Below are 15,007 nucleotides of genomic sequence, written 5' to 3'. Positions count from 1 at the left end.
TCGTGACGCCAGCTGCAAGTCACTTTAAACAACAGCTCAAACGATACATATTTTATTGCGTTAGCAATACTGCGCCAGATTTCAGCCCGTCGCGTCGTCCCGGGAAGGGCCACGTTTGACCTTGAGCCGCAGCCGAGCCGAATACAGCTTTAACCAAGCCGTATGAACGTGCCGTAAATGCCAGGATCCTGGCAGGCTGATTCTGACATAACCGTCCCATGTGAAACGAGAGACCCAAGTTGGCAGCTCCTGCCAGCCCACATATAAAGCCCCGCTTTAACCAAGCCGTATGAACGTGCCTTATAGTGGTCTATAGGGGTAACGTGATTGCCAGGGTCCTAGCAGGCTGATTCTGACATAACCGTCCCATGTGAAACGAGAGACCTAAGTTGGGAGCTCCTGCCAGCCCACATATAAAGCCCCGCTTTAACCAAGCCGTATGAACGTGCCTTATAGTGGTCTATAGGGGTAACGTGATTGCCAGGGTCCTAGCAGGCTGATTCTGACATAACCGTCCCATGTGAAACGAGAGACCCAAGTTGGCAGCTCCTGCCAGCCCACATATAAAGCCCCGCTTTAACCAAGCCGTATGAACGTGCCTTAAAGTGGTCTATAGGGGTATCGTGATTGCCAGGGTCCTAGCAGGATGATTATGACATAACCGTCCCATGTGAAACGAGAGACCTAAGTTGGCAGCTCTTGCCAGCCCACATATAAAGCCCCGCTTTTTAACCAAGCCGTATGAACGTGCCTTATAGTGGTCTATAGGGGTAACGTGATTGCCAGGGTCCTAGCATGCTGATTCTGACATAACCGTCCCATGTGAAACGAGAGACCTAAGTTGGTAGCTCTTGCCAGCCCACATATAAAGCCCCGCTTTTTAACCAAGCCGTATGAACGTGCCTTATAGTGGTCTATAGGGGTAACGTGATTGCCAGGGTCCTAGCAGGCTGATTCTGACATAACCGTCCCATGTGAAACGAGAGACCCAAGTTGGCAGCTCCTGCCAGCCCACATATAAAGCCCCGCTTTAACCAAGCCGTATGAACGTGCCTTATAGTGGTCTATAGGGGTAACGTGATTGCCAGGGTCCTAGCAGGCTGATTCTGACATAACCGTCCCATGTGAAACGAGAGACCTAAGTTGGTAGCTCTTGCCAGCCCACATATAAAGCCCCGCTTTTTAACCAAGCCGTATGAACGTGCCTTATAGTGGTCTATAGGGGTAACGTGATTGCCAGGGTCCTTGCAGGCTGATTCTGACATAACCGTCCCATGTGAAACGAGAGACCCAAGTTGGCAGCTCCTGCCAGCCCACATATAAAGCCCCGCTTTAACCAAGCCGTATGAACGTGCCTTATAGTGGTCTATAGGGGTAACGTGATTGCCAGGGTCCTAGCAGGCTGATTCTGACATAACCGTCCCATATGAAACGAGAGACCTAAGTTGGCAGCTCTTGCCAGCCCACATATAAAGCCCCGCTTTTTAACCAAGCCGTATGAACCTGCCTTATAGTGGTCTATAGGGGTAACGTGATTGCCAGGGTCCTAGCAGGCTGATTCTGACATAACCGTCCCATGTGAAACGAGAGACCCAAGTTGGCAGCTCCTGCCAGCCCGCATATAAAGCCCCGCTTTAACCAAGCCGTATGAACGTGCCTTGTAGTGGTCTATAGGGGTAACGTGATTGCCAGGGTCCTAGCAGGCTGATTCTGACATAACCGTCCCATGTGAAACGAGAGACCTAAGTTGGCAGCTCTTGAAAGCCCCGCTTTTTAACCAAGCCGTATGAACGTGCCTTATAGTGGTCTATAGGGGTAACGTGATTGCCAGGGTCCTAGCAGGCTGATTCTGACATAACCGTCCCATGTGAAACGAGAGACCTAAGTTGGCAGCTCTTGCCAGCCCACATATAAAGCCCCGTTTTTTAACCAAGCCGTATGAACGTGCCTTATAGTGGTCTATAGGGGTAACGTGATTGCCAGGGTCCTTGCAGGCTGATTCTGACATAACCGTCCCATGTGAAACGAGAGACCTAAATTGGCAGCTCTTGCCAGCCCACATATAAAGCCCCGCTTTTTAACCAAGCCGTATGAACGTGCCTTATAGTGGTCTATAGGGGTAACGTGATTGCCAGGGTCCTAGCAGGCTGATTCTGACATAACCGTCCCATGTGAAACGAGAGACCTAAGTTGGCAGCTCTTGCCAGCCCACATATAAAGCCCCGCTTTTTAACCAAGCCGTATGAACGTGCCTTATAGTGGTCTATAGGGGTAGCGTGATTGCCAGGGTCCTAGCAGGCTGATTCTGACATAACCGTCCCATGTGAAACGAGAGACCCAAGTTAGCAGCTCCTGCCAGCCCACATATAAAGCCCCGCTTTAACCAAGCCGTATGAACGTGCCTTATAGTGGTCTATAGGGGTAACGTGATTGCTAGGGTCCTAGCAGGCTGATTCTGACATAACCGTCCCATGTGAAACGAGAGACCTAAGTTGGCAGCTCTTGCCAGCCCACATATAAAGCCCCGTTTTTTAACCAAGCCGTATGAACGTGCCTTATAGTGGTCTATAGGGGTAACGTGATTGCCAGGGTCCTAGCAGGCTGATTCTGACATAACCGTCCCATGTGAAACGAGAGACCTAAGTTGGTAGCTCTTGCCAGCCCACATATAAAGCCCCGCTTTTTAACCAAGCCGTATGAACGTGCCTTATAGTGGTCTATAGTGGTAACGTGATTGCCAGGGTCCTAGCAGGCTGATTCTGACATAACCGTCCCATGTGAAACGAGAGACCCAAGTATTGCTAACGCAATTTTTTTTTTATTTATTGATACTGCGACCTTTTACAAGACCTTCGCAGGGTCAACCCGGTTTAGCTAGAGCTAAACCAGAGCAATTTTTTCTTGAAGTTTATGACTGTTTCAGACCTATCTCAAATGTTCTATACACATGCTTCAAAGATGGATGTTCGCCACCTGCTGTGGACTATGTGATGGAACAAGGGTGTCAATGACACACATTCTGTAGGAAGTGGGACTAGTGACGACAAAGTAAGAGGACTTCTCCGATTGACTGATCGACGAAAATAACAGCAGGAACCGCGTTCATATATGCTTTATGACAAGTTTGCGAAAAAAAAAGACTATCTTTCAGTGTGTGCGAGTCCCATGCTAGACGTACACGCACGCATTAGTTTGGCAGGAGCATCACGCGTTTTTAGGGGTCGCAATCTCGCATCATGTATATATATATATATATATATATATTTATATATATTTATTTATTTATTTCACATACGAACTACGCGCTTCTGCGCGGCCTAGGAGAGACTGCCAGCAGATAGAACACTTCCGATTAGACATCATCTCATTCCTGAAAAAACAACTGAGCACGTATAAATGTCGCATGTCTGGCGCTTTGGCAATCGATGGTGAATGCAATGCATTGTCTGCTATTTATCGTGTATCAACTCGTTGCACAGTAGTTTCCGATGCTCGACGAGAACTTCCAGGTTTGACGTCAAAGAAACTTGTTTTCTCCACAGCTTATCTGACCCTTGCAAAGTGCGACGTGCAGTTCAGCCTTCACAAAACGCAAAGGCAAAACCTACACTATACAGAAATGAGCTGGTCCCGCCTAAGTTTCGGTTTCTAATCTTCTTCACTGGTCAAAATCTGTGGCAGCGTGGTTTCATTGAAGGGATATGCGGAGTTTAAAAATAAGAATATACTCTGTAATTACTAAGTAATTTGTCCCAGCGTTGGCAGAGTATCGTTGGCACGCCGAATATATATCTGATTTGTAACTGAAATCTCAGCTGAACGCCGACACAAAAACTGCACAGGTAGAGATAGGAGAGAGGGGGCCGCAGCCTCCCATCTTCAATTTCCTCGCTGTGTGCTTTTCTTTAGATTAACTGTATAGCCTATCCAGAAGGAAGATGACCAGGTTCGTACTGAGTCTTTGTTTCCAATACCTTTGTATCGGCAACCTTATCACGAGTTTCCTGACACTAGCATTTTTAAGCATGTTAAGAGCATGCGCATTTAGTCAGCTGCAAAAACGTTCTTTTTTTTTTTTTTTAACTGCACACATCACCGCTCCCTCTTCACACCAAGCAGATGTTTGTGCCATGGCCCGTGAACTGCCGCCTTGTCACATGCCAGAGACCATTGACCACTGCTATATTCAGTGCCATGATGCTGTGTTTTTCTGGGACATATTACAGCGGAAGACATCGAAATACCTCTCGCTTTTGCCCGTTCGGAAGAACTAAGGAGGTTATGGAAGAACTATGGTGCTTCTTATAATTTGTTTATGTTGATATGGCTATTTAGTTTATTGAAAAGGCGAATGATGGACCGTCGTGCTGAATCCCCACGAGTGTATAATCTAAGGCTAATCAAGTCACGAATCTAAGCCTTTATTCCGAGAGCAGTGCGCTTTGGTGTGGGGAGTGTATGTTGCCCTGAAAGAACCGGCTAGTTGGCGACCGCATCTCGATGCTTCTGTGTGCCTCCCAGAAATTTGACATTTGTTATGCTGGTGAATTACTGGGTTATATAGCGCGCTTGCATTATGCAGCCCGGTGATTTGAGGCATGAGCGGTCTTAGTTCTATTCCTCGGAAGTTTTTCCACGCAATGAAGAAAAAAAAAAAAAGCCAGACGTGGCGTTGTAGTTTGCGCGCCCGGCTGGGGATCGGAGAGATAGTGGTTCGATTTCCCGTTTTCTTTTTCTTAACTGCCAGTTTGTGCGAGCATTTCCGCACCTCTTGAGTATAGAAAGGTTTTCGCCTCAATAGAAACTGAATAGAATTCTTCTGACTCAAACGTCTGCAGCACTACAACAGCGCTTTCACGAGCAAATGAAGCGAAATTTTATGCCAGCTAATGGCTGGGTTTCACAATGCTTGCTCTCGGGGAAAAACTTGCCTCACCTGTTGTGTCATACATCGCTCTATGGACAAGCCTGCAGCGACATTCCTGTACAAAAACCTTGCCCCACCGCAGTGGTTTAGGGCGTCCGACAGTTAATCCTAAGGACGCGGATTCGTTCCCGGCCGCGGGTGCGCGGCCATTTCCGATGAGAGCGAAGAGCAAGACACCAGCGTACTGTGCTCTATATCAGTGCACGTTCCCGGGTGGTCGAAGTTTCCAGAGTCTTCTACATCTTTACGGTGTCCCTCACGCGCTGAGTCACTTGGGACGTTAAACCATGCATATAAAGTTAACCAAATCAAATAAGAACAATGAAGCGTTAAACCTGCACCTGCAGGTATGATTCAACCTGGGGCCGAAATTGCAAGACTGTATTCATAGTGAGCGACCGCGTCCCGATCCTTCGTTTCCTATAAAGAGTTCCATAAAATCTGCATGTGATCAAGTGCCGTCAGGCTTCACTTCCATTAGCTGCACGACTCTGAGCAACACCTCAACTCAGTCAGAATGATAAAAAAGAGCAGTCACTGACACAGTTGCAAATCTGGCATCATGAAACAATGAACATGGAAACAAAATACAAAGAGCGCTCAAAATAACACGGAGTAAATAAAGAAGTTGTTGTTTTTCCAATGTTCAGGGCTTTCAAGCGCCGCATGCAGCCTCTCTTATATCCTAAGGCATCAGGGATTTGAGCAATAGCCGGACGTCGCTTGAAATCGACGTAGCAGCAGCCACGCGAAGAACAATGCACTTGTTCAGGCTTATCTCGAGAGTGCAGTACCACTGCGGGCGCTTATCAGTACGACAGCACAGTCCACTTCACGAGCACACAGTGATCAGGAAGTTGCACAATGTGGGAAAAGAAAGCGCGTTTGTCCGGCGTCGAAGAAAACCCCGTTGTGAGCCGGTTATTTCCCGTACTTGTTTCGGTTTAATTGCTGACGCGTTGACTGCCGACCATTGTTCGAGCCCCGCGTTTCACAAGCCCTGCATAGACTAGAACCTAACAGCGTGTGCTGCCCTCACGGAGAAGCACGACGCAATTTCGCTGCCCAGTCGGTGCCGAGGGAACATGGGAATGGTAGGGAGGCAGCGCGTGACTGCGCGTTAAGAAATAGTTCGCATTTGCAATGTAGTTCGTCTCGTATATGTGCAGTATTCGTGCGTTCATGACACCGACAACATGGACCAAGCAGCACTGCAATCGGCGACGTTTTAGTTTACAGGGCTTCACAATTTATATTCGACCACAAGGAATCTTCAAAGTGCGTCCGCCGAAGTATGCGGTATTTCGTCTCCGTTAAAAATGCGACAGCAACAGGCGAGGAACAGAAACGGAAGGAGGAGGACAAAGCTTTAATGAAGAGATGTTTATAGAAAAATCGACACTCCGATGTAGGCGTGGTCTTCAGCCAAGGAGCCCTGACACCATTTTTGTTCAGAGATGATGAACGTTGCGGTGAGTATTTATAAAAATAACTTCTGAATTTGCACAGCATCCAAAAGTGCTGTCTCAGGCAATTCTAGCGCTGAAATGCGAAGTCTTGCCACAGACCCAAAATAGCGGTGTCGTTACTGCTCAGAGTTGTTCGATTGTTGCAGACCCGAAACTTCCAACCAAAATCTATGTGTCTCCTACCGCCCTGTTTTTGTTAGCAGACAGAGCCCCCTTCACACTCCCCAGTAACTCCGGAGTCGGCTGATAGCGTCATCCTCCAACCTAACCTAATCTATATAGAGCACAGTGCCCTAGGTTACGGGGTAAGCTCAACTATCGGATGTGGTGTTGATGACGTGGTTTTCGGCACGTAACTGATCCATCGAAGAGGTCAGAAGACAGCAGTCTCAGTGGTTAGGGGGCTCGAATGCTGAACTCAAGGACGCGGGTTCGATCCCGGTCACGGTGGAATTTGTTGGCTCAGTGGGCTCTAGGATCTTGCAACGTTTAAGTCTTGCAGCAGCCAGCTCAGATGAATTTCAAACACGGTGCTCATGTGGGTAGTTTCACAACTGGCAGTACCCAAAACCCCAGGTCTTTGAGGTCGCGTTAATATGTATCCTCGCCTTTCCCTCTCTAGAGTGAATTGCAGTCTTAATGGTGCTTGCTTATATGATCGCGCAGTTCGCGAAGTGCCTACGTGGCCACAGCACTGCCAGCGACTGCATATCTGCACCGGAAGTTTGCTGTGGCAACCCAAGAGGAACACGCACAACGTGTAACGCGTGCCGGTAGTGATTAGACGGCGGCGAGTGCGTTGCAGCTCTCTTTCCTGTTTTGGTTGCGAGACTCCGCGGTGCGGCGACAGCAGAAAACCGAATTGGGCACAATGGATAGCGAGGGGCTGGCCTCTTGAACGATATATATATATCGACGTGTTCGCCACTCGCGGAGCCCGTTGCAGTGCCTGCCCACGCGGATCGAGGAGAAGCAACAGGAGAGCTCGTAGACGGACTGTCGGATGCATTACACTGAGGTGATCGATCACAGGTAATGGATGACTGAAGAGGTCACCCAGGGGGGCGTGAGAGTTAATGAAACGGTCAAGTGCCAAAGCTGGTACTAATGAAGAGGTCATCTACAGGTAACCGATCCCTTTAAGTGGTCAACAGAAGAAAGCAGCTGGATAAAGGAAAAAAACCAAACTGCCAGATTTGATGGCCTCATCCTCTACGGGTAATTGAACTGCTAAAGAGGTCAGCAGAACGCAGCGGCCTAACGTACGGCTTAAGTCGAACTATCAGATATGGTATTGATGAGGTGATCCTCCTACAGCTAACTGATTCATCGAAGAGGTCAGAAGACAGCAGCCTCAGTGGTTAGGGCGCTTGACTTGAACTCGGAGACGCGCGTTCGATCCCGGCCACTGTGGCAGTTTTTCGATGGAGACGTGAAGAAAGGCGTACGTTTACTGCGTCAAGTCAGTGCACGTTAAAGAACACCATGTCGTCGAGATTTCCGGAGCCCTCCATTACAGTGTCTATCTTAATCTTTGTCGCTTTGGGAGGTTAAACCCAATAAACGAAAACAATTAGGAAGAAAGCCCATATCAAATTTGTCGCCAGTAATGTATTACCCTACAGGCAGTCGATTGGCTGATGATGCCAGAGAATACAGCAACCCGGGTTAAGGAAAGAGCTGAGCAGTCAGTCATGTTGTGTTAGGTTTTGGGGTGCATAAGCAGTTAAGGCTATATATACCGCGCGCCAAGGAAAGGGTTATACCGAGAAATCAGCTTTGGTATCACTGAGGCGGTCATCTACAAGCAATTGATATAATGCAAAGGCCAGAAGAAGACGAAAGGCGGGTGCATGGAGGAAAAGGTCTAAATGTCAGATTCGATACTAATGGCGTCGTCTCCTACTGGTATTTTGTCCATTGAAAAGGCGAGCAGAAGAGAGTAGCCTCGATCAAGGAAATAGCCCAACTCTGATTTGGCATTAATGTAGTATTCCTATACAGGTAACTGATTCGTTAAAGAGATCAGCAGAATACAGCAATCTTGGTTGCAAAAAGAGCCGAACTGTCAAATTTGGTATGAATGCAGTGGTTCTCTACAGTAATTGATCCATAAAAGGGGTGAGCAGAGGACAGAAGCTTTGATCAAGAAATTATCATAATGACCTTATATGGCATCAGTGAGGTATCCATTTACAAGTAATTAATTAAAGAGGTCAGCAGAATACAACAGTCTCGGTTGTGGGAAGAGCCCAACTGCCAGTTTGGTACTAATGAGGTGGTCCTCTGCAGGCAATTGATCAATCAAAGGGGTGAGCGGAAGACATCAACATTGATCACGAAAGTAGCCCAACCCAACGGTCTTATATGGCCTCATTGAGGTAGCCATAGCCATCTACAAGTAATTGATTCGTTGAAGAGGGCAGCAGAATACAGCAGTCTTGGTGGCGGGAAGAACCGATCTGTAAGTTTTGTACTAATGGGGATGTCCTGAACAAATAATTGTTCTGTCAAAGGGGCTAGAAGACAGAAGTCTTGATCAAGGTATTGCCCAACTGCCCGATATGGCATCTTGAGGTAGCCATTTACAAGTAATTGATTCGTTGAAGGTCAGCAGAATACAGGAGTCCTGGCGGCAGAAAATGCCCAACTGTCAGATTTGACACTAATGGGATGGTCCTCAACAGATAATTATCAAAGTGGTGAGCAGAAGAGAGCAGCCTTGGTCAAGGATATACCAACTGTTTGGTTTGGCACTAATGAGGTAGCCATCTAGAGGCAAGTGATTCGTTGAAGATGTAAGCAGAATACAGCAGTCTTGGTTGCAGGAAGAGCCGAACTGACAGGTTTGGCACTAATGAGGCTGTCCTCAAAAGGTAATTGATCCATCAAATGAGCAAGCAGAATACAGCAGCCTTGATCAAGGAAATAGCCTGATATGAAGTCAGTGAGGTAGCCATCTACAAGTAACTGATTCGTTGAAGAGGTCAGCAGAATACAGTTCGGCTGAACGCAAGAGCCAATTAAGGCTTGGTTATAATGACATGGCCATCTGCAGCTGGTTACTTCATTTAAGATGCTAGCAGAAGGCAACAGCCTGGGTTAGGGAAAAGGCAAAGCGCCCGATTTGATGCTACAGTGGTATATCCAAGAACAGCCTCAGACAGGCGTGCGGGCTAATGCATACGAGGATCGATAATTATTTATCAAACGTTAATTGGCGCTGTTTAAGCTGGGACTACAACGCCTATAACCCCCCTTCCGCCCCCCACAGCTCACTGTCTATATTAAAATAATAGTGTGAACACCACAGTAGAAGACAGCCGTGACGGCGGAAAACCGGGTTGAGTGAGATCAGGATATTCTCTGGCACAACTTGTGCCCGCGACCTGTGTACCACATGAGTGGAAATCTACGAAGTTATGACGGTAATACATACAACAATAACGCTATTGGTGTTATTCAGATAAAATTTACTAGAGCCATAAATCTCTAAGGAGAGCTGCTGTTGGGTTGACCGCGGCATGTGTTAAAAATTATCGGAGGACAGTAACGCCCGTCTCAAACCGCATACATCTGAGAAAATATGAGCAGATAGAAGGAAAAGCGACATTCATATACATGGAAGCGTGCATAGCTAGTAATAATAGCTAACCTGTGATACGCCGGCAGTCTATGCTGCCTGGATTCCTAAGAAGAAACTTCACTTTTCAGACAAGGAAAGCAGCTTTGATGACTGCCTGCCTATCTTATGACCATCTTGTGACCCCTTTTGCAGTTACTAAAAAAAGGGGCTTAAAATCTAGTCCAACTTGCATTTATTTATATGAAGTGGGTATCGCTGTCAGTAAAGCCTTACGGGGTCTTGTTGCCAGGTTAGTGCATGCTAAGAGGGTTCAGGTTCACGGAAGAACAAGCTTCAGTACAGGACAAGAACCACTATACCGAACGTTTGTACCGTCGACACAATATGCACAGATGCATTCCTTAGCAAACACGTACGCACAAGACAATTCGGCATTTTCCTGTGAGTGTCGTCACAAAAATGCGCCAGCAGTGCATCATTCTTCTTTTTTCCACTTATTATAACTGACCTCGAAACTTTGACATCCTAGTCTTCGCTGGCTAGATGGTCTAGTCTCACTAAAGCGTCGCTGAAGCTCGCGTGAAGTACTGCAGTGTGCTGGCAGATGTCCACCTCCTTAGTGCCAGATGCGACGACAGTGTAGCTTTCGAACAGAAATCAGGCGCCAGACAGACCTTAGCGCTCAGTGTTAATGGAGCTCTGCAAATGGTGAGGCTCTCCGCTATGTGAGTTCCACATTGGGTCAGACGTCGGTGTATATTTCATACGCTTTGTGCTGCATGTTCGCAAGATCCGAGTGGCATGTACTGTGTTGCCCTTGTCCCGTTTGATTGAGTACCATTCCATCCTGAGGCCCTTTATTTGTATACTGCAGCGTAAAAAGCTTCTCAGAGCAAAGTCAACATAACTTCGTCTTGCAGGGGTTTTGAACACTCTGTTCCAACAAGCATCCTACACTCATCAATCACAACCCCACCTCAGCCCTTATCTGCCTCGAATGTAGATTTTCGTTCGCTTCATATCCACTTTTCCCATCTAAGATATCATTTCTGCATTTTTCTCACTGCCATTCATTGCGTGATTCAATCCAGTGAGCACTTCGCATGTTTGCAGTCATCCTAAACTGAACGTAAACATCCGCAGCACGCAGGGTGCTCTCTCGACAACGCCCCGAGCACTCGTTGCTCAGTGGCCCTGCCTGCCCCACCCGACCGAGGGCCGAGTCCAAGAGGCGCGCCGCGCACAAGTCAACGATAAGCGCGTATATACGATGGCTAGCCACTATCGACGCCTGGAAGCGGCTATCGCGGACGAGCTGCTGACCCCCCAGTGGCCATTCAAGACGGCTCTCACAGGCGCCAGGCACGAACGGCACGTCAAATTCTACACCGGTGAGTAACGTCGCGTGAACGCATACGCATGCGCAAGCATGATGAAAAGTATAGAATTAACTCGCCGGCTTACTATAGGGCAACGCAGTATAGAGCCAGAAGCGCGCGCGCGGGAAAACGGTTTCCAGAGGCGCATGATGTGCTCGTGTAGACAAGAGTAGTTGTTGAAATCGTAGACTTTCGCTAGTATACAGCTCCTATATAGCGCAGCCACACTTGCTTCTAGTGTTCTTGTGTGAATACCAAGAAAAGCGTACGCAATAGCGCAAGCTCAAGAGCTTCGTGTTGAGCGAGTATACTACTATGCGTGTTAGCATCTGTATCCAGAGTAGCCTGGCTTATATCAAAGTTATGATCCATTTTTGCGGGTTGGGGGTACCAAATACAAAAGAGACCATTTCTCTGAGGACAGGCAAACAAATTTTTTGGATAGTTTGGAATTGTATATGAAGGCATGCGTGCTTCATTTTCTGTGATTAATACCAGAAAACTATAGTTGACAAGGCCAATGCCCAATATTTGTTTCCGGCGTACTCGCATATCGTTCGTGATTGCAGTACGTCGTTATGCATTTCCGCGTCTCCAGTTACCATTAAAAGCTGTCTCCAATGAAGTTTAAACAGTGCACTTTCGCGAACCAGAAGACAGCACACGGGGTGCCTCCCATCACATTCGGTTTTCACGATTTCCTTGACTTGTTTACCCAATCTGAAAAAGGAGTTCGTTGCGCACGAAATGCGTTTGCTATAGAGCTGCAAAATACAAGATTCATCGTGAAATAAAACTAGTCGCAGCGGTTTTGTTTACAGCCATGGCGCATATAACCAACGACTCTATTTCATTGGAATAAAATAAAACATATGAAGCATGACACTGATCATCTTTTCATTTAATAGAACGTCTGTCGGATAACAAGAGTGTATGTCCAGAGATTGATATTTCGCTCAATTTTGGAGCTTCCTTCATATCTGAATAGTAGTGACACTCGATATATAAGTTCCCGTGACTTTCTTACAAAAATGGCTCACTGAAGGAATATTGAAGTCGTTTATATAAAGGACGTACGATAAAGAGGCATTAATTTAGCCTCTCACTGTCGACTGAGTTATGAAATTTTCTACCAATAAAAAAAAAGGGGGTCACTACCTTTTTGTCTCAGCAGCATCACACCGACAAGATACCTTTTTGCTCTTATTTATTCTTTCGTGTTCATGACTGTCTCGTTTCTTGTTGCAAAGATCATCGCTAGCTTTTATTGCTACACTTAGACATTTAGCCAGTCACATCAACATGTATACAACTTTCTCTTCTGCTCATTTTGTATCTTCTAAGACACTTGCCGAAATTCTCGTTAAGTGTGTTCCAGAATCTGCGTTATAAATTAATTGATGCTTTAAGGGATCCAGATTTTTTTACTAAAATTCACATTGTCGCTCATTTTATTTTAAGAGCACCAAATGTTGCCCCTCTCCTTCGATCGCGTAGTGCATTTAATAATAATTTCATAGCATTGCGGGCAACTGTCACTAAGCAAGGAAACAAGTAAGAGAGCAAAAATATTTCTGATTCTACAAGAAACTGAGGCAGCCAACAGCTGATAACTGGAAACACAGGAACGGGAAGCATAACAACGTGGACTATTTAAATTTAGGAATAAAACAAGAACGGAAAAGGAATGCTATATTTTCTCATGCATAAAGCGTGTAGAATAAGAGGCATAGAGAGGGCAAGGAGATGAGATTGTCGTAAAACACAGAGTAAATAAAGTGACAAAAGGGTGAGGAGACGCTTGGATTAACCCCAGCAGTTTATAAATTATAAAACACAGTGTCTTTCCTTGCCACGCCATCCTTTGTGCCGTCTTATGTTTATTTTTTACCTTTCTCCGATGGCTATGACTCTGAAAAACAAAAACAGGTTGGTGTCCATGGGTGCATTCAAGTTTCCTGCCACAAACAGAGCTGGACGACTCAGGGTTCCACAGCCTGCCGCGCAGGCCCTTCGGAGAGACGTCGGCCAGGACACATCTTCCCAGTAAGTCACTCGCTTAACACGGCATTATTTTTACATCGCGGGCAAAGATTGAAGATCTCACCGCCGAATATGGGAGCTTGCGACGGACAAAGATGATTTTCGGAAACACAGTGCACGGAATTGTGAATATCAAACAATAAATATGTAGCAGACAAGTGCTGACTCGGAACGAAGCCCAGTGACCTCGACCGTAACTATGTATATAAAGATGGAATAAGGTGGCCGAATCTAGCACAGGACAGGACTGATTTGAGGTATATTGGGGATATGCCGTTACTTGCCGTTATAGAAGAAAAGCCCACTACTCGAACTGGTTCTATGAGAAAGCACTGTGATATAGAAGCAGGTAAATCAGCCTCATTCACTAAGAATAGAACTCCATTTCTTTGCTTCTGTGCTATCCAATACATTGCGACAAAGTGCCCGGACAGAATTTGCGGTCAGCTAACACTCGTTGATTATTAAGCATACCGGGAATTATATATACTGCGGCCAGTTTGGAGTTAGGTTAGCCTGCACCCAGTGTGATGCCGAACTCGCATCAAGAAGCGCGACGAAGGCTGCAGATATGCATACTGCTAGAGCTCTGAAAAACGTGCTGAAAACTGCCAAAATCTGCATGAAAAGGGAAACGTCTTGCCACGAGCGTCTTTTCTATTCGCCTCAAATCAATGGCAGTTTGCTGTTCCAATTTCGGGACCATTTTGGTTACCGTAGAAACCGCGATCTCGGGCTCCGCAGATGAATGTGCCGCGCTATAGAATGTTTTGGCTAACCTAAGACAAGCAGCCTTCTCTAAAGTGCAAAGTTAGCGCAGCCTATTTGAAACCAGAAAAAAAAAAAAAAGCATCATTACTTTATTACGGCCACATCTTTTCGAGACTGCAGGAGAGTGCACGAATAGAGAAATTTAAATTATCTTAGGTCAAGTATTCGGAGGCTCATTTTAGTTATAATGCAACTGTGAGATATTACAAGATAATTTTTGTGAACATATGATATATATATGGCCTAAGCTTCCAATGTGTAGCGAAACTTGGCTTCTAAAATTTGTTCTAGCCCACAAAAAAAGTCAGACTCCCATTGAAAACCAAAACAGCGCGTTTTTTTTTTTTTAATTATTAGCAGAAATATAGAACCGTGCCGAGCAAATATCTGCAGATATACTGGTGTTGTTCTGATAAAGAATGTGTGAAAAAATAATTACGCTAAAAGCCATTTTCCCAGAAAACGTCCAAAATTGCTGGGCATGTTACAGGAAGTAGGTAGTGCACACAAAGCAGTTAACGGAGCGCTGCAGTGAGCACTCTTCGTGGGAATCACTCCAAAGGTCGGGGGCGACAACAGACCGGATCCGAGCGGCCCTTGTCTGGGCAGCGCCAGTCCCCTGACCCCGTGCTACGCAGGAGAAGGGGGCGAGCGGGACAGGAAGCGAGAAAAACAAGAAGCGCACCTAACGAAGTGAACGGCGATAGGAAGAAAACTGACCGACAGCTGAGGCAGCGATAAGAGGGAGTGATATGGTGTACGCTCCCCAACACGCGGTCTGGCACACCAGGAAGCGTTACGCGAGTGCCTTGCAACAATGGGCAGAGAAGCG

The 15,007-nt window shown here is 46.5% G+C and overlaps 1 protein-coding gene across 2 annotated transcripts in view; it reads left to right on the top strand.

Moving 5' to 3' along the window:
• Window positions 1-6,188: 6,188 nt before the first annotated feature.
• LOC146176313 (microtubule-associated protein 1 light chain 3 alpha-like) overlaps window positions 6,189-15,007 on the top strand; it is a 30,023-nt gene continuing 21,204 nt past the window's right edge. The window contains exons 1-3 of one of the 2 annotated variants that reach the window (XM_084582651.1): window positions 6,189-6,399; window positions 11,126-11,373; window positions 13,291-13,407. In XM_084582651.1, coding sequence (XP_084438777.1) covers window positions 11,253-11,373; window positions 13,291-13,407 — 238 coding nt within the window. In that variant the 5' untranslated portion in view covers window positions 6,189-6,399; window positions 11,126-11,252. Of the gene's footprint in view, window positions 6,400-7,240; window positions 7,429-11,125; window positions 11,374-13,290; window positions 13,408-15,007 lie in introns of those variants that run through there. The other variant, XM_084582650.1, reaches the window with a different exon arrangement.

This window comes from Amblyomma maculatum, chromosome 10 (genome assembly GCF_055883805.1).
Source record: "Amblyomma maculatum isolate TAMU_Amacu chromosome 10, ASM5588380v1, whole genome shotgun sequence".
Taxonomy (NCBI): Eukaryota; Metazoa; Arthropoda; class Arachnida; order Ixodida; family Ixodidae; genus Amblyomma; species Amblyomma maculatum.
This window is presented reverse-complemented; position numbering and strand designations above follow the sequence as displayed.